This window comes from Pteropus medius, unplaced genomic scaffold (genome assembly GCF_902729225.1).
Source record: "Pteropus medius unplaced genomic scaffold, Ma_sr-lr_union100, whole genome shotgun sequence".
NCBI classification, from domain to species: domain Eukaryota; kingdom Metazoa; phylum Chordata; class Mammalia; order Chiroptera; family Pteropodidae; genus Pteropus; species Pteropus medius.
The window spans coordinates 7,686,284-7,711,953 of record NW_024352783.1 but is presented as its reverse complement, the minus strand read 5'-3'; the positions used below and the strand labels follow the sequence as shown (position 1 = coordinate 7,711,953).

The 25,670-nt window shown below is 33.3% G+C and overlaps 1 protein-coding gene and 1 pseudogene across 24 annotated transcripts in view; both read right to left on the bottom strand.

Annotated features, from left to right (window-relative positions):
• The window catches only part of NCOR1 (nuclear receptor corepressor 1), a 173,824-nt gene that overhangs the window by 50,169 nt on the left and 97,985 nt on the right, over nt 1–25,670 (bottom strand). For 9 of the 24 annotated variants that reach the window (XM_039847432.1, XM_039847440.1, XM_039847434.1 and 6 more), the window contains 9 exons: nt 24,996–25,213; nt 23,336–23,410; nt 21,588–21,727; nt 18,301–18,427; nt 11,342–11,894; nt 9,122–9,251; nt 6,575–6,770; nt 1,829–2,002; nt 885–1,045 (listed from right to left, as the gene is read on the bottom strand). In XM_039847432.1, coding sequence (XP_039703366.1) covers nt 885–1,045; nt 1,829–2,002; nt 6,575–6,770; nt 9,122–9,251; nt 11,342–11,894; nt 18,301–18,427; nt 21,588–21,727; nt 23,336–23,410; nt 24,996–25,213 — 1,774 coding nt within the window. The remainder of the gene's footprint in view (nt 1–884; nt 1,046–1,828; nt 2,003–6,574; nt 6,771–9,121; nt 9,252–11,341; nt 11,895–18,300; nt 18,428–21,587; nt 21,728–23,335; nt 23,411–24,995; nt 25,214–25,670) is intronic. The other 15 variants (XM_039847450.1, XM_039847449.1, XM_039847451.1 and 12 more) reach the window with 6 other exon arrangements.
• On the bottom strand, nt 7,912–8,030 carry LOC120590008 (uncharacterized; annotated as a pseudogene).

Here is a 25,670-nt window from a genome sequence, read left to right as displayed (position 1 = left end):
AAAAGAGAAATGAAAATCTATGTTTACAAAGAACCCAGTACAAGAATATTCATATCAGTTTTATTCACAGTAGCCAAAAACTAGAAACAGCTTAGGTTTCCATCTATAAGAAAATGGATAAACAAACTGGTATGTTCATACAATAGAGTATTATTCGGCATTAAAAAGAAAATACTGATTACACAAAACCCTGGACGAATCCCTAAAACCAATATGCTAAGATAAAGAAGACACACTGAAGAGTGCACACTGTACCATTTATATGAAGTTCTAGAAAAGGCAAAACTAATATACGACAATAGAAAGCAGAACAGTGGTTACTTCAAGAAGTGGAAGAAGATAGTGCCTAGGAAGGAGCATGAGAAAACATTTTAAAGTGATGGAAATGTTCTGTAACCTGACAGGGGTGTGGTAACTGGCTGTGCACATTAATCAGAACTAATCGAAACATTAAATCAGACAGTATTTTTTTTTTTTTTGAAGTACTGTGAAAGAGAGGGAGGGAGGGAGGCTAAAGTCAGAATAAGCTAGGACTTATCAACATCTACAATTCCATAGAGTCTTAATAATAATTAGTCAAAAAATATTCTAGTTACTTGAAAATATTCCATTTTCATTTACGCTACACTTCAGGGCACATATGCACTTTCTTATGTTAAACCATATAGTGTCCCACAGTCACTCAATCTGAGCACTTAACTCATACAAACATCCTGTGCGTGGCATGGAATATAGCAATTGCTGCATTTTCTAGTTACTCTCTCTTCATATATAGACAGATTTTTTATTTAGTAGGACTCTGACAAATTAGCAAGAGGAGGAGGAAACATATTTACCAAAGCTATATTCATCAGAAAAGTTACTAAGAAGAGAACCCATTTTACCTGTGAGATGGAGCCTCCCAGTATGAACGATGGTTTTTCTGAAGCCACTGTGGTTTTAGATGACGGGATGAGAGGAGGAGGTGGCCTAGTGGGTCGAGTTGTTGGAAGGCGAACCCCTTCAGGGAGATTAGTTATCACTTGATGTGGAGCAGGCTGAAGGACTTTTAAAAGGAAGAAAAAAATTATTTAAAATAGTCAATTTCCTAGTCTGCAACATTTTACATATCAAAGTCATTTCTGAATTTTTAAATAAGAAATTAAATTGTAAGTGTAAGATGAAGCCAAAGATGAAAATTTCTATTTCAAATTTGTCACTTGAATTAAACCTGTATCCATATTCCAGTCACTAATGGTATTTGTGAGGCTGAAATTTTTAACTCCCTCTCAAGCCAGAGCTTTTAAGCTAATGTTCATTTCAAACTAGAACTCAGCAAATGCAAATGGCAATCTTTAATAATTTTTTCTCTCTCTCTCCATCACTCTTTGGACCTCACAATGTAAGTGAGATAAAAGGGTGCTTCTTAGGAATAGTTGGTATTACAACTTTGGAGAATTGCAGACATGACTGACAACCAATTATATATCCTCTCTGCATCTCACTTAATTTGAGAAATGTTTACTGACTCTGGCTCTCTCAGGCTCTTGAATTTCTGGGAGAGGTGGGCTAGGGAGAGTGGAGATCTCAAGATTTTTACAAGGTACATGTACTCATAAGAGAAAAGCCAGTCAATGTAGCAATATACATATGCTAACACAAATTTTCCAGTAGCCCAGTGAGTCTCAACTGAATATAACTGATGATGGAATAAAGAGAAACAAGAAAGTAATTTTGAAATAGCAAGGACATGTCCTAGAAGAGCACTTCATTCATAAGATTAAACCACCCGTGTCTAACATCTGTAGGTAGATGGCCAGCAGCCACTGCACAGAGGAACAATATTTACCTGGCGGGACACTATAGCGGGCTGCACTCATATCAGGCTGTGGAGCGGCTTTACTGACTTCTCTTGGAGAAAGCCTACACGGTGATGCTGACCTTGCTGCGGTATTGTACATCTGTGCTTCCTGTTCTAGAGCACGTTTGACCTCAGCATAAGGCATATAGGCGACTGATTTTCCTATGAAAGTTAAAGTTATCAAAATAAGGGAAGAACCCCAAATTAAAATAGTAAGTGTGAAAGGACCAAGCCCACACCATCCAGGGGCAGATCCAACTATATACTAGTATCAAGGTCTAAAATTCCTCCACAGAGGTTAAGAAACCCTATAAATCTAAATCTTCTGTGTATGCACCATTACTATGACCTAGTAAAATCCTCGAAAATTCAATTACACTTTTCTCTTTAAAAGGACAAAGAACTTCTCTCTTTCTTCTCGTTAGGAAAATCAAATGTTTTCACATGCAATAAAGATCACATTAGGCAAACATCAGATTATCCAACCATTTTGTGATTTCGAGTCTGGCCTGAATTAGAGGTCAGATTTTGAGGATCCCAACTCTTATAATTAGCCTGTTGAAGTCCACTGCTTAATATTTAGAGCAATAAATGTAATAAGAAATGAAAGATGCAGATCAAACTAAGTCAAAAAACCTACACAAGCTTATAAAACTGAATTTTACTGCAATAATGCTAATGAAAATTACTCCATATAATTTATCTCCACATAAACATAAATTAAAAATTTAAAAATTATTTTAAAAATTTTAAGCTTAAGGACATATTAGATATTCAGTCATATTAAAGCTTAAAAATATGTGTATGATTTTATATAATTTTTTTCCTTTTTTTTAAAATGAAATTGACATTGTAATTTTGGAAAATCAGAAAAGCTCAAAGAAGAAAGTAAAATTGTCTGTAATCCAAACCACTTAGATTTGTGGCATTTTAATGTCTGACAGGACAAATTCCTGTTCATTTTATTATTCTTTTGCTTACCTAGTCTCATCTATTTATTCTTCCAGATAAATCTAAATTTAAAATCATTCTGAGTATTTCCTCCTCCGCAAAGTATCACCGAAATTTTCATTGAACTTCCATTAGATTTACGAATACAGGAGGCTTGACATTTTATAATAATGTGTTTCTTAATTGAGGAACATATATTTTTTCACATAGGTCTTACATATTCCTTGTTAAAAATTATTTATAGTTATTTTATATTTGTTGCTAGGAAAACTATCTTTTTCATATATATAACTAATTACTGCAGATACATAGGAAAGAAAGATGTGGATTTCTGAATACTGATTTTTTCTTAGAAACTTAATGAACTTTCCTTTTTGCACTAATAACTTTTCAGTTGATTCTTTTAGGCTTTCTACGTAGATAATCTTTATTTTTAGGTGGATAATCTTATCCCATGAATTATAATTTGTCCTCTCCCTTCGAAGAGCTAAAACTCTTTTTCAGTTCCTTTTCTCCTTACTGCACTAATAACAAGTAACAGTGGGCATCCTGATAATTCCTATCCAAAGGGAAGTCTCTAGCATTTCACTATTAAGTTGAAGGTTTGTAATCGGTTTCAAATAGAGATTCATTAGCATGAGGCATAAAAAGGTTCTTTGGTTTACTAAGATACTTTTACAATCCATAAACGATTAAAGTAATATCAGCTAATATTCAGTACTACTATGTGCGGAGCACTGTGCATTATATATATTATCTTATTTAGCCCTCAGGACCAATGAGATTATTAACACCATTTTAGAGATGAGGAAAACTGAAGTTCACACCTAAATGCCCAACCAAGGTCATACTACAGGGATTTTTCAAAAGGAGTATAATTCCTGACCCTGAGCTCTAAAATACAGTGCACTAATCTCTCTCTGAATCGTTGGGTGCTGAATTTCAGATTCCTCTGGGGTATCCAACAAAATAACAGTACTCTTTCTGTGACTTATTAATATAATAAATGAGATTGTGTCCTAAAATTGTGAAAATTTATGAAACCAACTTCAAAACGGAATGACTATTTTCTTTCTAGAGAATTTAACATGACAGTGTATTGTAAATTCAGTGTCTGATTGTTTTGCTATTTCCAGTAAGTTTATAATTATGTGGAAAAATCCACTTTGTCACAGTAGTGTTAAAGAAAAAGATGAAAATTTAGATGGTTCTAAATACAGCTATGTACTCAGAGCTGAAAAAAATACAGACATAAACAACAAAAACAAAATTAACTAGATTCAGTTGCATGGAAGCATTAACTCTTTATTTAGATTAGATAGATTTTATTAACATGCATTAGTAGTTCAATTCTAACTCTATCTCTACATGTTTGAGTTCCTTCATGGTAGGAAAAGGCTTCAAACTAAAGCAAGGGTCAACTTGTGTAAATGTTACTGGAAAGTGAAAACAATTTTCTAAAAATTTTATCAAGCTTTTCTATAGAGGGAAAGGCTTTAAGCCACCTTAAAAGGGCACATCTACAATAATTATTTGTACCATTGACATTAAGAGAAAATGAATATAATCAAACAGTTAGAAAACAGGTGCTGACTGTTACTTTCTAAATGAGAACATGAAGGGAAAAGTCAAAACCATGGTCCTAATTCAGGTGGACTTTACCAGCCTACATTGTATATAAGCTACTCTATGATGTTGCATTGAAAACAGTTGTCAAACATTCTATATACATGCAATTTAAATGCAAATATATAAATATTATTTGGAAGATTATCCTTCGCAATGAACTACAGGATAACTATAAATTCAGGAGAAACTTCAGGTACTTGTTAAATAAATTCCTGGATGAACATACTAGGTAAATTAGTTAAAATGAAATTTAATACCTTGGGATAAAATGTAATCAACTGTCCCAGTTTGTAGAGTTGCCTTAAACCAAACTGGTGTCATGTTAATAAATATCTTGGTGTCATGTTAAATCAAAAATATAAATACAATCTGGTTTTAAGACCACTGCATTATGATTAAAAATTAGGACACTGTGCAGATCTAAACCATATAGATTAATGTTACTGACCACAGAGAAATGCAGTTCAGTTTGGAATCTCAGAATTTGAGGCTCTAACATGGTTCAGTCTGTCCAGTTCCCAATACAACCCATTTTGTAAAGCAGATCAAGAAAAAATATTGAGGTCCTAAAATAACTATATGATACAGGATGATCCAGACATTACTAATTGCATAATGTTAAGCTTTAGCATGAGTTCAGCAAATACCATTTGAATGTCATTTTTTTCTAGGTTTTAATTCTTCCTCACAAAATTTATTCTAAATCATTTATGTAAGAAATAGATCGACAGACTTTAAAATTATTCTATAATTTATCATTTTTGTAATGACAGATTTTCTCCTAATTAGAATGCTCTTAAGCACTTCTGCTAAATCCATTTATGCTCTTTAATTCATTTAATTCATTCCTTCAACATGTAATTACTGAGTACACATTATGTCAATTACTGAGTTAGGAATTAAGGATTCTCTAGACGAAATATACTAAAAACCCAAAATTTATCATTGTTTTTACCTTCTTTCAAGATATATTCAGTTAATACCTATTATATACTCAGCCTTGGTGGGTATTATCACACTGGTTCACATTTTTACTAGCATAAGGTATACATTTAAAACACTAACAATTTTATATTTAAAACTCTAACATAGGAGGTTCAGTGTGTCATGTAACTAATAACTCATTATTGGTGTGACTGGAGTGTGGAGTCAGCAAGATCGGTTAAATACCACAGTTCCTGTTTTACATTAAATAGCCCTTGAAATGCATGGTCTTCTATAACTAATAGCTCTCATTTATATAAAGTACTGCGAAGAGTCTTCTGAATCAGTGCGGAAAAAAAAAAAAACTACACCATAATCACAGAAGATTTTAATATTCTTATATTCTAAGCATATTATAGCATATGGTCCATAAATTTACTATCACCCATAACACATGTGCCATTTTCTAAACATGCTAGAACTTATTAAAATTTAGGAATCATTCCCTTTTTTTTAAGAAACAAAGTACATAATGCACCAACTAAAAAAAGCACGCACAACTCAAATCTGTCACTTGAAATAACAGTGACATAACAATAACAGTACCTTCATAGTATCTATTTAAACAATGTATATACTGATATACTAATTAGTATGAACTATCATATATCATAAAGCTGAGCCATGTGTTATAAAATACTGAATGTTCATTTTTTCTTATAGGTTATAATCCCAGCAAGGTAAGTACTTAGGTAATTTGCAATTTACAAATGAGAAAACTAAAGCTCAGAAAGGTTAAGTGACTTGCCCATGGCCACGCAAGTGGTAAATGCTTGCTGAGGTGAGGGTTGAGTCAGGGTCTGATTGCCTTTACACATTACACAAAGTTGTCTCCCATCACATCATAGAAATTAGAATATTACCCAGATACAGGTGATTTGCATGGAGGACAGAATGACAATTCATACTTACTCTGAAAACTCAGATGAATGGAACATAAAGCATGGCTTTAATATGGTCTTCCAGCATAAAGATGAGTAACAGAAAATTCAATAATACTAGTACTACTTAATAGTTTAACTGAAGTCAATTTAAAGAAATCTATCTGTTTGGGAAAAGTGTAATAAATCAATTGATATGCTGATAAATAACAAAGCACAAAGGACACTACCTTTGAATATAGCTTTGTTTCCTTTCAGTTGATTTCTTTATGGTGATAGCTCTACCTACCTTCCCACTCTCTGTTTGGACTCTTGGAGGTGCCACATGGACTTGTAGAACTTCTACATTCCAAATCTATCTGTTCTTGCCTCTGTCGCTGTTCTTCCAGTAGTGCTGACTCATGCATTGCTTTAATGTGTCGCTGGTAGAGGGCATAGCCACTCACTGGGGTTCCAACTGGTATACTACATGGGGTACAGGAAACCTACAGGAAGGGAAAAATATCTAAATATGCTATGACCAACATAATAATAATTACTATCTATTGCGAGTAATGCTTATTTCCGTAATATTACTGGTTGAAGTGATTTTACCATTTTTTAAATCAAAGTAATTGTCAGGTCTGATGCTTAAAATGCTGAACAGTTACTTTCAGAACTCAACACAAAATAAATAACAAAAGTTATGATAAGGAAAATAAAAATCAGAAATAAAAATACTTCTGTCCGCTTCTAACATGATGGTCAGATGGCCAAATCCCTAGTGGCTCAGCCTTTCTCTCTATGTCCTCTCACCAGGTACTCATATCTACTTCTCTGAATTTAAATGTCATCTATATGTTAACAATTCATAAATTTCTATTTCTAAGACATTTTTCTCCAAGTTCCACACTTATAAAATTGCCTGCCTAATAACTCCACTTGGATATCTCAAAGCACTTCAAAACTTACATCCAAAATGGAAATTTTGTTTTCTAAACTCAATGCTTCTCTTTCAGTGATCTCCATCTTAGAAAATGCAACCTCAATAGCTTAAGCCAGAAACCTGGCAGTCATTCTTGACTAAGCAATCTCGCTTCCCACAACCAATTCATTAATATATCAATTCTCTTGCAGAAGGAAATTAAATGATACTTCTTCAGACAGGTCATCCCTAACCATACAATAAAATATTGTAATGCCCTCTCCATTTTCCTTCATACTGCAGTCAACTTATTTCTTTCGCAGTATACAACAGGACAATTTGCAATTATTTATTTTCTCATGAAGGAAAGACTCAATCTGCTGTGTCCAATACTAAATAAAAAGCCCCTGATATCCAGTCCATTATCTAAGAAATAGTCTTGGGAAGAGTAGAGATCTGACTGTTTTTAGGACCTGTTATCTAAAGACTTCAATAGTTTTTTCTGCTATTATAAGCAGAATTTTTCACTGACTGAGAACACACACATAATTCTCTTGCTTTTGTGCTTTGGCTTGTATGTAAACGTGGCTTTTTCTCCTTTTGCTATAAAAAGCCAAATGAACTGTTATGGAATAATCAAAATATTATTTCCTACAGAGAGTCTTCTTTCTGTGTCTCATTAAGAAGGAAGCTCTCGTTTTAATTTTTTTTTTTTTTTTAAATGCCTGCAGCACCTGGTATTCCTGGGTGGTCTCCCATCCAAGTACTAACCAGACCTGACCCTGCTTAGCTTCTGAGATCAGACGAGATCGGGCACGTTCAGGGTGGCATGGCCGTAGACCTCATTTTAATTTTTGTCATGATTTTTTCTGACTTATTACCAAGACCAATCTCTAAGTTTTTTGAAGTCAGAGATTGTGATATGCATATATTCCATACAGCATTAAAAATATTCTTGAACTGGGCAGACATCCAATAAATATACATCTTAATAAACCAATGAATAAATTAATGCTTTTTTGTGAGCCTATCATAAGGATATGCTTAACTTTTCCTAATAATCACATTAGACAAGAAATAAATTTTTATCCTCTGAAATGAAGCAAGAGCTAGAACACAGCTAAGAAAAAGAACAATACCCAAGACTGGAATTCGCTATCAAAAGGGAGTCAAACTTTAGAGATTATTGAGGTAAAATGTAAATAAAACTAGATTTGAAACTTTATACTGAAGTTAGCCATAATCTCTATACTTCATTCTAAATATTCAAAACCTAATTACATATTTATTCTTCTGCTGTTTTATAGCAAAACAACACGAAAACTAAAGTTATTAATATTTATAGTTAAAACATTATATATATATTTTCTTACTTAGAAATGACCATCTCAATCAACCATCACAATGAATCCATTTGAAAAAGCAACAGGTATATCCCACAGATGAATGGATAAACAAAATGTATATACATACAATGGGACAATATCAGTCTTAAAAAGGAAGGCAATTCTGACACATGCTACAACATAGATTAACCTTGAGGACATTATGCTGAGTGAAATAAGCCAGTCATAATAAGACAAATACTGTATATTCCACTTATATGAGGTATCTAAAGTATCCAAATTCACAGAAACAGAAAGTAGAATTGTGGTTACCAAGGGCTGGGTGGAGGAGAAAAAGGGGAGTGATGATTTAATGAGAAGAGAATTTGTTTTATAAGATAAAAAAATTCTAGAGATCTGTTTTACAACAATGTGAATATACCTAAACACTACTGAACTGTATACTTAAATATACTTAAGGTGGTAAATTTTACGTTGTGTTTTTTATCACAATTTTTCCAAAAATCAAGTACTGATTAAAGGAGAAGAAATGTCTCTAAAGGTTTGTTTTTCAACTTTCCTTTTCTTTTTCATATTAAAAACTTACCATTGGTGGGATAACAGCAGCTCTATGCTGAAGTTGTGGCAAGTCCAGAGGATTTGGTTTTATTGGTGATGAAACCAGTATAGACCCAGCTGGGTTTAATAGTGAAGGCTTTGAGTCCATAGGAAATATTCTGCAATTGGCAAGTGTACAGCATAGTGGTTAGACATTTATATAATTTACGAAGTTATCCATCCCCCTGGTAAATCTGGCACCATACAGCTATCACAATACTATTAACCATATTCCCTATGTTGTACTCTACATTCCCTTAAAACATTTAAATGGACTACTGCCATTTTAAAATTGAGAATTTCACTCAAAATTCCAGACTCCTGGTTTCTCATGAAAAATGGAAAGAAACAGCAAGCTGGAAACAGCATTACCATAGCAACAACATGCTGAACTTGTAGCAGCTGCGCTTTGAAACAGACACTTGTTTCTCCGTTTACCGCAGTCTCTGCCATCTTATATTCTACTGGCTTCACTTGTTTTCTATAACAATATGTGAATTTAGGATGCCCAATATATGACTGGAGAAATTGTACAATAGTGCCATACCTTACAGGCTTGATCAGTCATACATTTTAAAAGGTACAAATGGGTAAGAAAATTAGAATGTATAAAAGAAAACAATTTATATTTTACATAAAGATGATATTAAAGATGTAGGAAATTTAGTGTCATTTTGATAGTATGAAGTGATGTAAACTTTAGAAGTGTCATTTTGATAGTTTGAAAGTGATGTAAACTTTAGAAATGTCATTCAGAGACCACCACATATTCCCAAAGAATTTCTGACTTTCAAGATTACTATCATGTTCATCTCTTAGGATGCTCTTCGGTTAAGATAACTGTCATCCTAATTTTTCCTTCATTTATAAAAATAGTTACCAAAACCAACAGTGCAAAACACAGAAAATCCTTATTTTAGATGTTTCATTAAAGAATGACTAAAAAGGGACTACACAGCTTGAATCCATTCGTGTTTACTCCAGTCAAAATCTGGGACTATTAAAAGCTAGATTATTGTGAGATGAGGAAAAAGGATTGCTTGATGGTTGAATTTTCTGGAAAACTCAATGGTTAAGTAGAACCACTATCTTATTTCAATTCTCGTTGATTAAAATTCTAGTATCTACTACATAAAAATCTCTTTGGAGAAATCATCCTGTAATGTTGATTATTATTATTCTAGTATCAAATCTCAATAAACTAAAGTAATTAAGATAGAAAATATACTAGATATGGACTGAAAGCACAGTGACACAAGGACACGCTATGAAAGCTGAGCTTTGAACAGAATTTGGCTATCTGTTGGTTGATTTATTTATCTTTTTATTATTAAAAAGAGAATAAAAACGAAAAAAGACAGGGTTGGATCGAAAAACTGAATAAACGATGTTTTAGTCTAATTCATTTCTAGAATTTGCACCAATCCAATAATCTACAGTGATTCTAGGTGATTCCATGTCTTTCAAGGAAAAGGAAACACCTAGGAACTCAAATATATTAAATGTAGTATCTATTTCTGAAAAATATGTAGTTTTTGTACTATGATTTTTATAAAAACCATAAAGATATAATACATTCTATATTATTAATGACTGAAAGTACTTATAATTTGTATTGTACCTGATATTTTAAATTACAAATATAAATAACCTAAAATTTTAACTGATATAAAAAAGTGATCATTATAATTACCATTAACTTGTATTTAAATTATGCTTTCTAAAATATTTTCAGAACACTTAACATGTTTTTCCTCTCAGCATTTTCTTACATCTAATACTAGGGGGTACAGTAGGCCTTGCTTTGAGGCCATAGGGTCTTAGAGCAAACAAAGTTGGAGCTAATGCCTCTCACCTTCACCTTCATCATACTACTTCCATAACAAGGAACAGAAGTCATCTGTGGTTTAGTTCACAACTTTGTCAGGTGAAATCCCCTTTTTTTGCTATCATGTGCAATGCATGCAACAATCTATGTCAAAACACACACACACACACACACACACACACAATCTTTTTCATGAAAAAATAATGATTAAATTATTCTTGGTTAAAAGGATGAATGGCCTCATAACTCAATATTAAAAACATACACACTACCTTTAATTTGCCAATATTTATAAAGGACTCTGTAGCCAGTACCATGCTATAATTTAGTCAGCAACCAACAGAATAAAGATAGAATAATAAATTAATAAATGAGTCCCACCTCTGTCTCTCTGGCTCTCCATCCACATCTTCATCAGCACTGCAGGTGGCACTGGAATCATTGTCTGACTGTGGCTCAGGCCTTTGGACATTTATTTGCTGAGCCACCACCAAATCTTCATCTCTAGGCTCTGTCTTCTCGCTGGCTCTCTCTAAGTCTCTTTCTTTGGTATCGCCTTCCACTTGAGATGGATTGTTTTCTGGCACCCTCATTTCAACATCTACAGAGTCTGCTTTGGTAGTTGTAGGGAGATCAAGAACAGAAGTCACTTCAGCACTGTGCTCCTGATGTTCGACATCCATTGGTTCTGCTGTCTCAACAGTGATGCTGTCATTCACCTGGGTCTCCGCACTTTCATTTTCAGCTGGTTTGGTAGTTGGAACTGATGAAGATGGAGATGCACTGGGAACAGTTTCAGTGGTGGACTCGAGCTCAGCCACAGGTTCAGTGTTCCCTCGAGAAGTCGCATTTTCAGTGCTATCTTCGCTGGGCTTGACAGCTTCAACTGGTGAAGGAGAAGGAGCACTTTCTGTATCAGAACTATTTTCAGCACCTTAAAGATAATGATACAGCATAAAAATCTGATAATGAACATGTTTCAGGTGGTGACAGAAGCCATGCTTGAAAGTTGTTTGGGATGAATTATAACTTCTTTGATGACCTCATAGAAGTATCGCTGCCATTAGGGAAACTAAAGTTTTCTACAGAGTGTGCAAGGGAAAGATCAAATTGTCTTGACCTTCTAAAACTGAAAGTGTAAAATATTTTAATGTATAAAAATAATGGATATGAAATTTGAAAAATGAAGAGAACAGAAAAACAAAACTAAACAAAAAAACATTCCCCAAAATAGTAACTTTCTGGTTTGTTTCTACCAGCCCATTTCTGTGCTTTTTCTTTTACCCAGGAGAGCTAACACTCTAAAACAACACCTTCCAATAAAAACATAATGCGAGTTATATCTGATTATTTTTTTAAGTTTTCTGGTGGCCAAACTGAAAAGTAAAGACAGATTGGTAAAATTAACTTTACCAATATATTTTATTTAACCCAATATGCCCAAAATATTACCATTTAAACACATGATCAATATAGAAAACTCATCCTAAGATACTTTACTTTTTTTGGTACTAAGTGTTCAAAATCTGATTATATTTTACATTTTTAGCATATCTCAATTTGCATTAGTCTCAAGAGCTCAATAGCCACATGTGTCTAGTAGCTACCACACTGAGCAGCAAAGCTCTAGAATAGTATTCCACAGATTTTTAATTTAACATTGTAGCACTGGTCTTTCCCCCACATTGTTTCTATCATTTTATAAATATATTTCTAATGCTTTCACATCTTTACCTAGCTATCTCAAAGGAATCACAAATTCAGTATGTCTTACACTGGACTTGTACTCAGTCCCAAATCAAATTTTTTTCTTTACTATCCAATTAAACAAACCGGAAACCTAGAATTCATCTTTTAAATGCTCGTCTCACTTACCACATATCCTGTCTAAACAAGTTTCACAGATTTTCTATCTAAAAATACTCCCTGAATCCATCCATTTCTGTTCAACTTCACAACTGCCGTTCTAGTCCAAAAATGAATTTTCTTCTCACCTTCCCCTCTGACCATTTTCTACAACAATGCCAGAGTGAGTATTTTAAAAGCCAAATCTTACCAAAATTTACTCACACTCTCTCCCTCTCCCCTCCTTCTCTTCTTAAAACATTTCCATGAAACCTCATTAATCTTAGGATAAAGTTCCAAATTTCTGAGTATGGCCTTGTTACAAGGCCCGGGCTGGTGAGCCCCTGCCAGCCCTTTCAGCTTTATCTTGCACCCTGCATTCTCTCAGAATTCCATTATCACTGGCTTTTTTTTAAGTTTTAGTGAATGTCCCATGTGTCTTCTACCACAAACTTCATACATGCCATTTACTTTCACTGAAAAGGCTCTTTCACCTACTTCTCCCTTGTATATTAGATCAAATATCCCATGCTTTAAAAAAAGCCTTCTATCATTTCCTTAACAAAAGTTAAATTTTCTTACTATGGCTTTTATACACACGTACTGGTTACAGTTACAATTTTACATTTTTTGTTTCCGCAAGGCTATAAACACTATAAGGGCAGACATCATATATTTTGTTTATCATTTAAGTCTCAGTGACAAGCATTGTACCTGGCACACAGCAGACTCAAATAATGGCTGAAGTATAAAGTGAATAAGTGGCTGTGAATATTTCTTAAATTTACTCTACCTTTCCTCCTTTACTGGATCCAATTTGCCACTGTTAAAAACAGTATACAGAGATGTTCACTGCAGCATAAAGTTTTTAAATTATTTTCTTAAAATTGACTGTAAGATAACATAAAATTTAAATCTCCATAAAATTAACATATATAAATTATATATAAAATATACATAAAAATATAAACCTCCAATGAGAATCCCAATGGTTTATAAGAAAATTTCTTAAACTAGAAAAACTGACTTATACTTTATGTACAAGAGTAAGTCCCTGAGAAAATCCAAGAAAATTATGAAAAGTACTAGATTGAGTTAGACTTGCCTCTCCAGATATTCGAACTTACTATAAAGCCAATGTATTATAATATGTTTGAAACTGCCACAGGGACAATAAAAATAGATCAGTGGTATAGAAGACAATGTCTAAGAATAGATCTTCAAGTATATAGAAAATTTATATCAAAGGTGATATTTTAAATTAGTAGGTAAAGTATCATTTGTTTAATAAACTAGCTCTCTCAAAATTGGTTATTTAGAAAACAAGGACCCTATCTTACATTATACAGAAAAATAATTACAAATGGAACACATTTTTAAAACTCAATAGATAATTTAGGATAAATGAAGATAATTTAGCTGTTTGAGGCACTGAAGACATAACAGTGAAAAAAAATCAAACTACATCTAATGGAGCTGACATTCTAGTAAAAAACACAAATAATAAATATAGGATATACCAGGTGGTAATAAATGCAGTGAATAAATAGCAAAACTGGGGAAACAGTGGGTCAGGAGATATCACAGAGGTATGTAACATTTCAACACAGGACTGAAGGAAATGAGAGAATGAAGCAACGGGTACATTTTGGAGAAAAGCATTCCAGGAAGACAGCGCATGCAAAAGTCCCTAAAGTGGGGGTTGCTTTGCTCAGGAACAGCAAAGAGAACAGTGTGGTTAGAACAGAGTGAGCAATCACCTCCTATATGTTAGAATGGTTATTATCAAAAAGACAAAAAATCAGTACAGGCAAGGATGTGGAGAAAAGGGAACACTTGGTTTGCTGTTGGTGAGAATGTAAAATGGTGCAGACACTATGTAAAATAACATGGAGATTCCTCAAAACATTAAAAATAGACCTACCAAAAAAACAAAACAAAACAAAACAAAAAACTACCATCTGATCCAGCAACTCTATTTCTGGGTATTTATCTGAAGGAAACAAAAAAACAATTTGAAAAGATGTATGCATCCCCATTTTCACTGCAGCATTATTTACAAGAACCAAGACATGGAAGCAACCTAAATGTCCATCAATGGATAAATGAGTCAATAAAACGTGGTACGCACTAAAAACTAAGGAAATCTTGCCATTTGTGATAACATGACGGACCTTGAGGGCATTATGCTAAGTGAAATAAATCAGACAGAGAAGGACAAATACTATATAATTTCACTTACATGTTGAATCTGAAAAAAATACAAACCAAACCAAACCAAAATGAACATATAGAGAGAGCACAGATTGGTGGTTGCCAGATGCAGGAGGTGGGAGGGTAGGTGAAACGGATGAAGGGGTCAAAGGTACAAAATATCCAGTTATAAAATAAGTCCTGGGGATGTAACGTACAGCATGGTGACTATAGTTAATGATGCTGTATTGTGTATCTGAAAGATGCTAAGAGATCTTAAAAATTCTCAAAAAAATGGCCAGAGAGATAGAAGGGTTAGCTCATGTAGGGCCTCATGAGTCATAGCAAGGCCTCTGCCTTTTATTCTGAATGAGATGTGAAAGTATCATAGGATTTGAAGTAGAGGAGAAACATAGTCTGATTTACATTTTATAAGGTTCACTCTGGCTATTGTATGGTAGAAAAAACCATATTGGAACAAAGAGCAGCAAACAGACCAACCAAGAAGCTCAGAAGCAGGGGCACTACAACAGAGGTAGGGAAACCAGATGAGATTCTAAACAGTACATTTAAAGAAAAGTTGACAACATCTGCTGATAGACCACATGTAGGATATGAGAGAGAATTTCCAAAGTATTTATCAAGCAAGGGAAAGACTAAAGGTGAAAACTAGGTTTTGGGGGTAGGGAAATAAAAGTTTGCTATGGCTCTTAGGCATCCAAATAGAAATGTTAAGCACTTAGAACCTAGAGTTCAGATGAATTCAAGTCTCAAAAATAAAAAAAATCAAAAAAAGCAGAAAAAGAACAACTCAGAACAGTACCTCACATGTAGTAAGGTCTTAATATGGTAGCAATTATCGTTAATAAGAGATGCTACCAAAATGTTGAAAGAGTAACAAAAAACCTGACTTCATCCTCATTTCTACTCATATAGTGATGGAAAGCTTCAAATTCAAGGGCATATTACCAACTGGAAGACATCTTAGTGATTATGCAGCAGATAATACCATTTAACATAAGCACTTTGAATTACTTTCTTCATCCAGGCCACAAGAGTTGGAATAAAGCATAATGCTTTACCAAGCACCAGCCAAATATGAAACTTTTATTTCTTCCTCTGCACCCCCAAAAAACTTTAAAGAATGTTTTAAAACAAGAGAACAAGAGCAAATCCAGACTGAAATCCAAAGTTTCAGTCTTTCTGATTTAAACTCTTCTAACTGTGAAAGATGTCCACAGAGTCAGATGTATGTTCTAGGAAAACAGACACAGGGAGGGACTCTTCCCTTCAGCAGCTGCCTTCATTCTCCAAGGGCAAGAGCCTTGACATAAATAAACAGAGTCTTTAGTATCTTCTTAAGTTTGGCAATAAGCAATAAATCACAAGTAATGTAAAATGGACTGTGTACTTTCTTTTCTTTGACACTTTCCAAATGAAATTAAGTCAAAAGGAAATGGAGATCCCATAATTCTAATAGCAAGTTCATTTTCTATTAATAGGAAACTATTCTAGATGTCACAACACAACCACATGTACGAATGGACATGATGTAACCATGTCAACTTACACTTGATCAGACAGAAATATTATTTTAATACCTCATTTAACCTAATTACCTTAATAACTTTATTTAAAACCTCAATTAATAACCTTAATAATCTTATTTGACAATTTTAAAAATTATCAAAGTCCAAGGAAGAAATCAGAAAGATGAAAGTCACTTTTGATGAATAATTCTGGAGAATCTGTTAGCCCATAATTGAATAGGCTTTTCTGTTCTGAAATAAACATTTATGACAATTAGGCTTTGGGCTTTGCTGAACTGTGTCCCTCCAAAATTTATATGTTAAAGCACTAATCCCACAATGTGACAGTATTTAAAGATAGTGCCTTTAAGGAGGTAATTAAATACAGTCATAACGGTGGGGCCCTAATCCAACAGACTAGTGTCTTTTTGAGAATGGCACCAGGAGCACATTTGCACAGAAGGTAGGCCATGTGAGGGCAAAGCAAAAAGGAAGTGATCTGAAAGCCAGGAAGAGAGAGACAGATTCACCAGAAACTAACCCTGTCGGCATCTTGATCTTGGACTTCCACCCTCCAGAATTGTGAGAAAATAAATTTGTTGTTTAAAGCACCCAGTCTGTGATATTCTGTTATGACAACTCAAGCAGACTAATACAGGCTTCATGTGCATCTGTAACCCATGATGCACATGAAGCTACAAATTATTAAAAATAACAAACTCTGATGACTTCTTTAGAAGTACCATGAACTTGGATTGTTTGCAGTAGTGTTATTCTACCCCAGGTTGAATTTGCTCCAATATTCTCTTTATCTCATTTTTGACAAAACTACACAGAAAAAAAGTTTACTTATTATTCAAAGCCAAAATCTTTTTCAAGACAATTTTTAAGTTTAAACTCTAACAAGAACAACCTGTAGAAAAAAAGAGAAACAAAATCTAATTTTTTAAAATTCTTGGAAGTTGTAGAACTTCCTAAACTTAAAATAGAAGAGATTACAAAGAAAATATGAGCATCTCCAAATACATATGAAGTTTACATGCTGGTAATTAAAAAATGAAACAAAATAAAGCAAATCGGATGGAGAAAACATGTGCATGTCTAAAACATAATCGTGTTTTAGATATAATATATAAAGAATTACTAAAATCAGTGTGAAAATCCCCAGTTTAGAAAAGAAATCCACAGAAACTTTAATGTCAACTGAAATAAATGTTATCTTTTTTCCTTAAACTAGCAACACCCAAGAAAATATTTACTTTTCTCAGAAAGCTGTCATTAACTTGTTCAAATGACAAAAAGGGTTTTATTTCTTTTTCTAAATTTCTTGGATTGACTTTTTTTCTACCAGGGCTTTTAGGGTCATTAATTCTTTTTATGTGAAAACATAAACATGACATATGTAAGTCTTTGAACAATTAAAATAAACTCAATGGAATAAAGAGAAAAATATAAGTGATGATACCAACTGAATAAATACATGTGGCGATGTGACACACAGACATTTTATTGATGTTGGCAATAAAGCGTTTGAAGCTGGACTGCCATTTTTAAGATGTTCTGGTTTTAGCACTTGGACCTTCTCAGGTGCTCCATAATATTTGCAGGTTGGATTAATAAATACATTACGTTCCAGTTTAAAGTCTCTATGCCATGAAAACACTGATATACTATTTCTTTAATGAAGCAATTTCTAAATAGTCAAATGACTAAGCTAAAAATTACATATTTGGGCTGGGAGAAGTCACAACTAAATTTAAGATTCTGAGATACCTTCACTGTCTTCTGGATTTTCTTCTTCATTGGAGGCTTCAATATCTTCATCCTCCTGAGCAGAAACAGTGGAAGCTACACTTTCACATTGAGACACATCTCGCTCTTCACGAGGTTTTCGTGAAGTCTAGAGAAGTAAAAAATTTTAATATAGGTTATTCATTATTTAAATAATAGGAGAGAAACAATTCTTTTCATATCTGACATAACATAGAACACTGATGCATACACATATACTAAAGAAGAAGGCTGTGTGTCTGACAATTGCTCTGGTTCAAGTGCAGTTTGCACTAGGTAACTGCTAACCGGTCTTTTGTGTAGACGGATCACTTTCATTAAATTGATCAAAAGTCACATCTGAAGCATTTTTGAAACTATTTGCCACTATACAAAAATCACAAAACTCCTCTCCCTCCAAATAATGTATTTTCTAATAAAAATAGCATAGTTATTTTCTAATAAAAATAACGTGTTGAATGTGGAATCTTTCTTTACAATCAATAATCTACTATATTTCCAAGCATTTTCTTAACTATATGATAGTATTGATTTTCAATGTAATAATTCAAATACACAGAAATGTAATATCTATATATATCTCTGAGCTTTAAGAGCTACTAGACATTTTGTCACATTTTCCTGAGATCTTTTTTAAAAAGATAAAACTCTAGATCAACAATTGAAGCCGATGTCCCTATTATTTCAGTTGTAATTAAAATGATCAGAATCTGAAGTTGTAAAGACATCTGTGATGGTTAATTTTATGTGTCAACTTGGCTGGGTCACAGTTCTCAGATATTTGGTCAAACATTATCCAGGATTTTCTGTGCAGGAGTTTTTTGGATGAGATTAACAATTAAATCAATAGCTTTCGAGTAAATCATATTACCCTCCATAATGTGGAGGGGGCAAGCCTCATCCAATCAACTGAAGGCCTTAACAGAACTAAGATTGATGGCTAGCCCCCAACATACACACATCAGCAAGAAGAAAATCTGCGTGAGTCTCCAGACTGTCAGTCTATCCCATAGGATTTTTGGACTCACCAAGTCTCCAAAATCATGAGCCAATTTCTTAAAATAAATCAATCTCAATCTTTCTCCCTTTCTCCTTTCCACACTCCATCTCTTTCTCTCTCTCTCTCTTTCTACACATATGCACACACACCCTACCACTCCCACCCCCACTACCTTCCTACCTCTCTCTCTCTGTTGGTTCTATTTCTCTGGAAAGCCCTAATACAATGTTTATCTTTTAAAAACATGTCTGATTTATTTTTCACTTGATTTTCTCCCAAAATGTTTCAGATGGTATTTGAAGTCAAGTCTCTCTTGTTGTTGTTTTCTTTCCTTTATGTTTTTATGTGGCTACAGCACATTTCTAACCCTTGCGTTCTTATTTTTAACCGAAAAGCTCTTTTTGTATAACTTTTTAAATCAATGTCATACTTCATATACTCTTATAACTTCAAATCAGTTTAAATATCTGCCCTTTTATTGCCCATTCTATCATTCTTAATGATTCTCAAACTTTTTGGTCTAAAGACACACACTCTTAAAAAGTATTCAAGACCCTAAAGAGTTTGTGTTCATGAGAGAGATATTGATACACAGATATTGACCATATTAGAAATTAAAACTGAGAAACATTTAAAATATTAATTCGTTTAAAATTAATAAACCGATTACATATCAACATAAAAAATTTTAAAGAAATAATAATTACTTTCCAAAACAAAAAAATAACTCTGAAAAAGTAGCACTGTTTTATATTTTTAAAAATCTCTTTAATGTCTGCCCTAATAGAATATAGCAGAATTCTCAAATGTGCTTCTACATGTAATCTAATCTGTGGAGATAATACTGTTTTGGTTGAAGTACATAAAAAAAAGTCTGGCCTCACAGAGATATGTAGTTGGAAAACAGGAGCATATTTTAACAGTCTTTTCAAATACTGTGAATATTATTCCTTGATACTGTACCAAAACATGGCAAGTAGTTATTTCTTAAAGGTTAGTTGCAATGTGAAATTTAAAACCATGTCAATAAATTTTTTTGTACCCTTTTAAAATCCATTCATATATCTTGCAATTAGGTGTGTACTACAAAACATTTTATGAATCCTTAAGCCATACATGACATTCATTGTGACATCATGAATTGGTCTCATTTGGAAACTACTGAGTTACACAGGTTTTTAAAATTAAAAATATCACATTAGTTATTACCACTGATCTCATCAGAAAAGTCAGAGAATTGGGAAGATGTTAAACTCATGGTAAGGGATACACATTTTCTAAAATTCTAATTTTTGCTTGAAAGCTCAAAATTTAAAAGTGGCAACAAAGAGTATTGGTTGTTTTCTTTGAAAGACAGGGTCACTCTTTCAAGAAAATGTGTGCCAAATATTCAAGTCTAAAAAACCATAGGTTTGTCATTCTTTCAACTAAAAATGATATTCAATGAAAAAAAGTGAGGCTAGTTCACTTGGAACTCAGTTTCAAAAATGCTTTTCCTATAGACAGCCATGATACTTTGGTAGCAAGTGGAAGGGCTTTATGTACACTTCTATTTCATCACATAGGCATGTGCTCAAGGGTCAAGATTTATTAAAGCTGATTTTTATTGCTTCATCATGGGCATCTGTTTGTTTGTTTAACTGCAAATGTTTGGAGATAAAGAATATATCGAGTTACTTAGCAAGAGGTGTCTGGCCATGATTTATGCTAGGGCACCAGCATTCTCACTCAGAACTGCTTTGTCATCAATGTAAATGTCAATACAGTGGAAAAATAAATAACATCTGAAGATTTTATGAAAACAGTTCTGACCTCATGGAATCCTCAAAGAGCTCTGTGAACTTTGAGAACACTGAAACTTCCTTGTTAAGAAACTTTCATTAATCTTGCACTTTCTGGTCTTTAATTTTTACCCACGGAATCTCTCTCTGAGAAAATGTTTTGTAATATGCCAAATCAACTCATTCAATATGATCAAAAGCACTCCAACTAAAGTTTTTGATTCGAACTCCAAAAGCTTCTATTTTTCAAATCCAGTCTATAGTAATTCAAAAGTACTGAATTTCCATTACTATTAACAGAAATTTTACTCCTTGGGAAGTAAATAAATAAATAGTCATCTTGTGCCAAGAAACTATCATATCTTTTATAGGTAAATGTAATAAATAAAAATACAATATACAAAAAAGTTTCAAAACCAATCTCTGAAGCTCAAAAAAACAAACAAAAAACTGTAAGTAAAAAGATTCACCACTCCTGATATACTTACTTTCTGTTTATGCTGCTGCAAGAGGTTGTCAAGATTGTGACGCCTTTTATAGTTAAAATAGAAGTTTTTACACTGAGCTTCACTTTTAGTTCCCACCATTTTGGCAATTGCTGCCCAGTTACGACCATGTTCTACTAGACCTATATTTTAAAAACAAACCAAATTTTAATTGAACAGTAACCTGATAAAGCAAACAAGAGAAATAATAAAACAAACTTAATTACTGTATTCACAATCATTAACAATAAGTGTTTCCAATTATTTATTGATAATTGAAAATTTATTTATACTTGAATACTTACTGAAATATGTATTGACACAAAACTCATTGATAGCTCTATTTTTCTACCCAAATTTAAAACATGCTCATTAATGAATACCTTATCTTTGTGTATCTCCCAGAGGGCTAAGACAATACTGAACACAGAGTAATAGCTCGAACACTTAAAAAAATCTGTTGTAATACAATGTATCACAGAAGCCTATGCTATGTGACATTTCTTTAATGAAATAATATATATGCGCATACACAAACACACAAAAACACATGTGCAAGGAATACAGGTATATAAATGCATATGTATATATGAGAGCTATATAGACAGAGATTTACTTTAGATACAGTTGTACCTAAGCTGGAATTTCCAGTACAAATTTAAGAATTTATAGGAAAGCATCAGTTTTCCAAGGTTAATACTAGCAGCTTCCTTAATAATGATAACTGAAAGATCACTTATAAATTTTGCCTGATATAATGAATAAGAGATGAAAAGAGTGGTGACTAAACAGTGTATGTAAATATATTTACCTGAAAAAGATCACCCTATGTTATAGCTAATATCTAGTCATTTCACCATGAGATGAGAATGTGAATCATTAAAAACTTATACATGTAATCAGGACAAATCACAAATTTTCTAATTATGGAAAACCTCAAATAAAAGACAGAACATTTTAAACTGCTGTATTTTTGGTAAAGTTGGTTTATATGATTTTAAATGTATCACTCATTACCTGTTAAATAGAAAGTAAATCTTTCTATGTATCACTAAAAGGTTAAACTACAATAATTTCTCTCAAGAACTACAAGGTAAATTTTTAACTAATCTTTCTCAAAATTATTTTATTTGAAAAGTAAATTACTCTTTATTTATAAACCAGTTATTTATCTTATTAGAAAGTTTAGTTCAATTTATTACTATATCAATTAACAACAATAGAAAAATACAAAATCTACAGTGTTCCAGAATAAGACCAAGGCCGCATGGCTATGAAAGTGGCAGAGAAAGGATTCAAAATTTTATCTGACAACAAAGTTCATACTCTCCCCACTGAATCAAGGTGCCATTTCTTACTAGTTTATAATCAAATCCCTTACCAAATGAAAATTGACAAAGTATTTACCACTCTATCAAATGCAACTTTTAAATAATAAAAATTTAGACTTTGTATAAAATACCTTCCAAAACGACTTTCACAGCATTTAATCACAACTATTCTGGAAAAGTGAATATAGCCTACTTGCTTTCTAATAAAATGAATTCAAAATAAAACTGAAGAGGAAATCTTAAATCCCTCAAAAGTAAGCACACTTGGAGTACCTTATAAAATACCACACCATCAAAAAAAACCCTCCTATTTCTAAATTCTATTTATCATTGTGGAAGACTTCCCCCACCCCCAAAATTAGCTCTATCTCACTCATTACTAATAACCCTAAAAACAAAAAGAACCTGAACTATATTTACCTTTTTTAGCAACTTCCATTTCTTCTTCTGTCCATCTAGAGGTTTCTACAGGTTCTGTAGAAACTAAAAGAAACCCAATAAGGCAGAGAAAAATTAAGTTAAATCCTTCATTTACAGATTATATGGAACCAACCATATAATCCATAACCTATTTATCTGACATAAAGCCTGTTTAAAGCATTTGGTGACAGAAACTATGGAAACAGGATAGTCTCGGCCTTTCCCCCACCAAACTAGAGGGGAAAATTCAACACCTCTAAGTGTTATGATCTTTCTCAATGTTCTTTAAAGTTCCATCTTTATATGTCTGAACACCATTAGTTTATTTTCTAAGAAGTCCCACCTCACCCAGTGCATTCCCACATATTATAACTGCCATCTTTCGTCTGTGGAAGTGTCAAAGGAAGAAACAACCCTCCACCTTCTGGTCCAAGCCCACTTCTCTCCTGTTCTCTGAACCTCCATCTCCTCTTCACTCTTAGAGACTCTTATGTTCATCCTCAGTGCCTGACCTCTAGTAAACACAGGTTAATCATGAACTAAATACTTTTTCTTTTACTTGAGAAAAAAAATTGAGACCTACAGTCCTGAAATGAGCTCTTGCTATATTCCCCTTCTCAATTAATAGTACTATCATCCACCAAGTCACTCAAATTATTAATAGGATCCTCAGACTAATTTTTGAATCCTTCCTCCCATTTACCACTCACATCCAATGTGTGTCAATTCTAATCTCCTGAATCTATTCCCTCCTTGCCTGAGCCACTATATGCATAATGATGCCTTTCTAGCTGGTTCTTCTTCCTCCATCCCTAATTCTAACTTGACCACAACTGTCATCAGAATTATCTTTCTAAACACCAATCTAATCAAAGTATTCCTCTATTTAAAAACCTTTGTAAGCTCACTTTGTAAGTAAAAAGTATGAGATAGTTAAAACAAGGCCCAATATGATCTGCCCCCATCTGCTTGTCTAGTTATTTCCCTCACAATCTTCTTGCCATTCCCGTTTTCTTTCATACTTAACGTAACTGCAAAATAGGTACCACTAAACCACCAATGGTGGTACTCATCATTAACATAATCCCTTTATAAACTGAGATAATACTTAGTAACAGAAAAATGCTTGGACTCTTAGTCTCAATATTCCCTTGTCTAAGAATTTATTCTCATTAATAAATAATTTAACAAAAAAAAATGGTATGTTTTTAGTTTTTTTTAATTACAGTGCTATCTGTATTAGTTTAAAGGGGGTGAAGGATATAGCCTAATCATTCAGCAATAGGGAATAGTTTAGGAAATTATGTCTCGGGGGACAACACAATGCCAATGGTTTACAGCCATCAAAAGTAAAAATGGGAGATCACTTAGAAGTTAGAAAATATTCATTATATATGACCAGTTAAAGTAGCAGAAAACAAAGTAGCATGTATACTAGGATTATGTAAGTAAAAAGAAAAACAGCTAATATTAAGGTAGCAAAATTGGGGCTGCTGTTCTTTTTCAAAAAACTTTCATATTAAAGTTTAAAAAATGTAAAGCTAGACTTTCTGATTATTTCTAGGTTGTGAGTATCAAGAGATCTCTCCTGCCCTGCCCTAGCACTGACACAGAATTCCAAACAAAATGGTGGCCTGCTCACTCTAAGCTGTCCACTTACTGGGTTCAGGTGGTGGTGGCAGAGGTGGTGGGGGCTCCTCAGTGGCAGCTGCAGCTGCAGCACTGGCAGCAGCAGCTTCATTTGTCATAGACCTGGTGATCCGGCCCTTTCGGCGGCCCTGACTATTGGCAGTCTTTCGTCCCCGGGGCATGGCCTGCTCTCTCTCCTCAGTTTCTTCTACTGTACTTTCTGTCTTGTCCTTTTCCTTGGTATTATCTCTGGAAACAAAAGTGAATGAAAATTTTGGGTGATTTAAAAGTATATATATATCAAAGAAGGCAGCTTTGAAAATTATTTAAAAATTTAAATAGAAAATTATTTAAAAATTATTTAAATAGAAATTGAATAAAAGAAATTGAAAACCCATATCCATAAAGATATTTGCACGCCAATGTTTATAGCAGCATTATTCACAGTGGCCAGGACATGAAAGCAACCTAAGTGTCCTAAGATAGATGAATGTATAAAGAAGCTGTGGTAAATATATACAATGGAATATTACTCAGCCATAAGAAGAGATGAAATAATGCCATTTGTGACAACATGGATGGATCTCGAGATAATCATGCTAAGCGAAATAACCCAGACAGAAAAAGTTGAAAAACACATAACATCACTTATATGTGGGATATAAACCTAAAAGCAACAAATGAACAGGACAAACAGAGACTCATG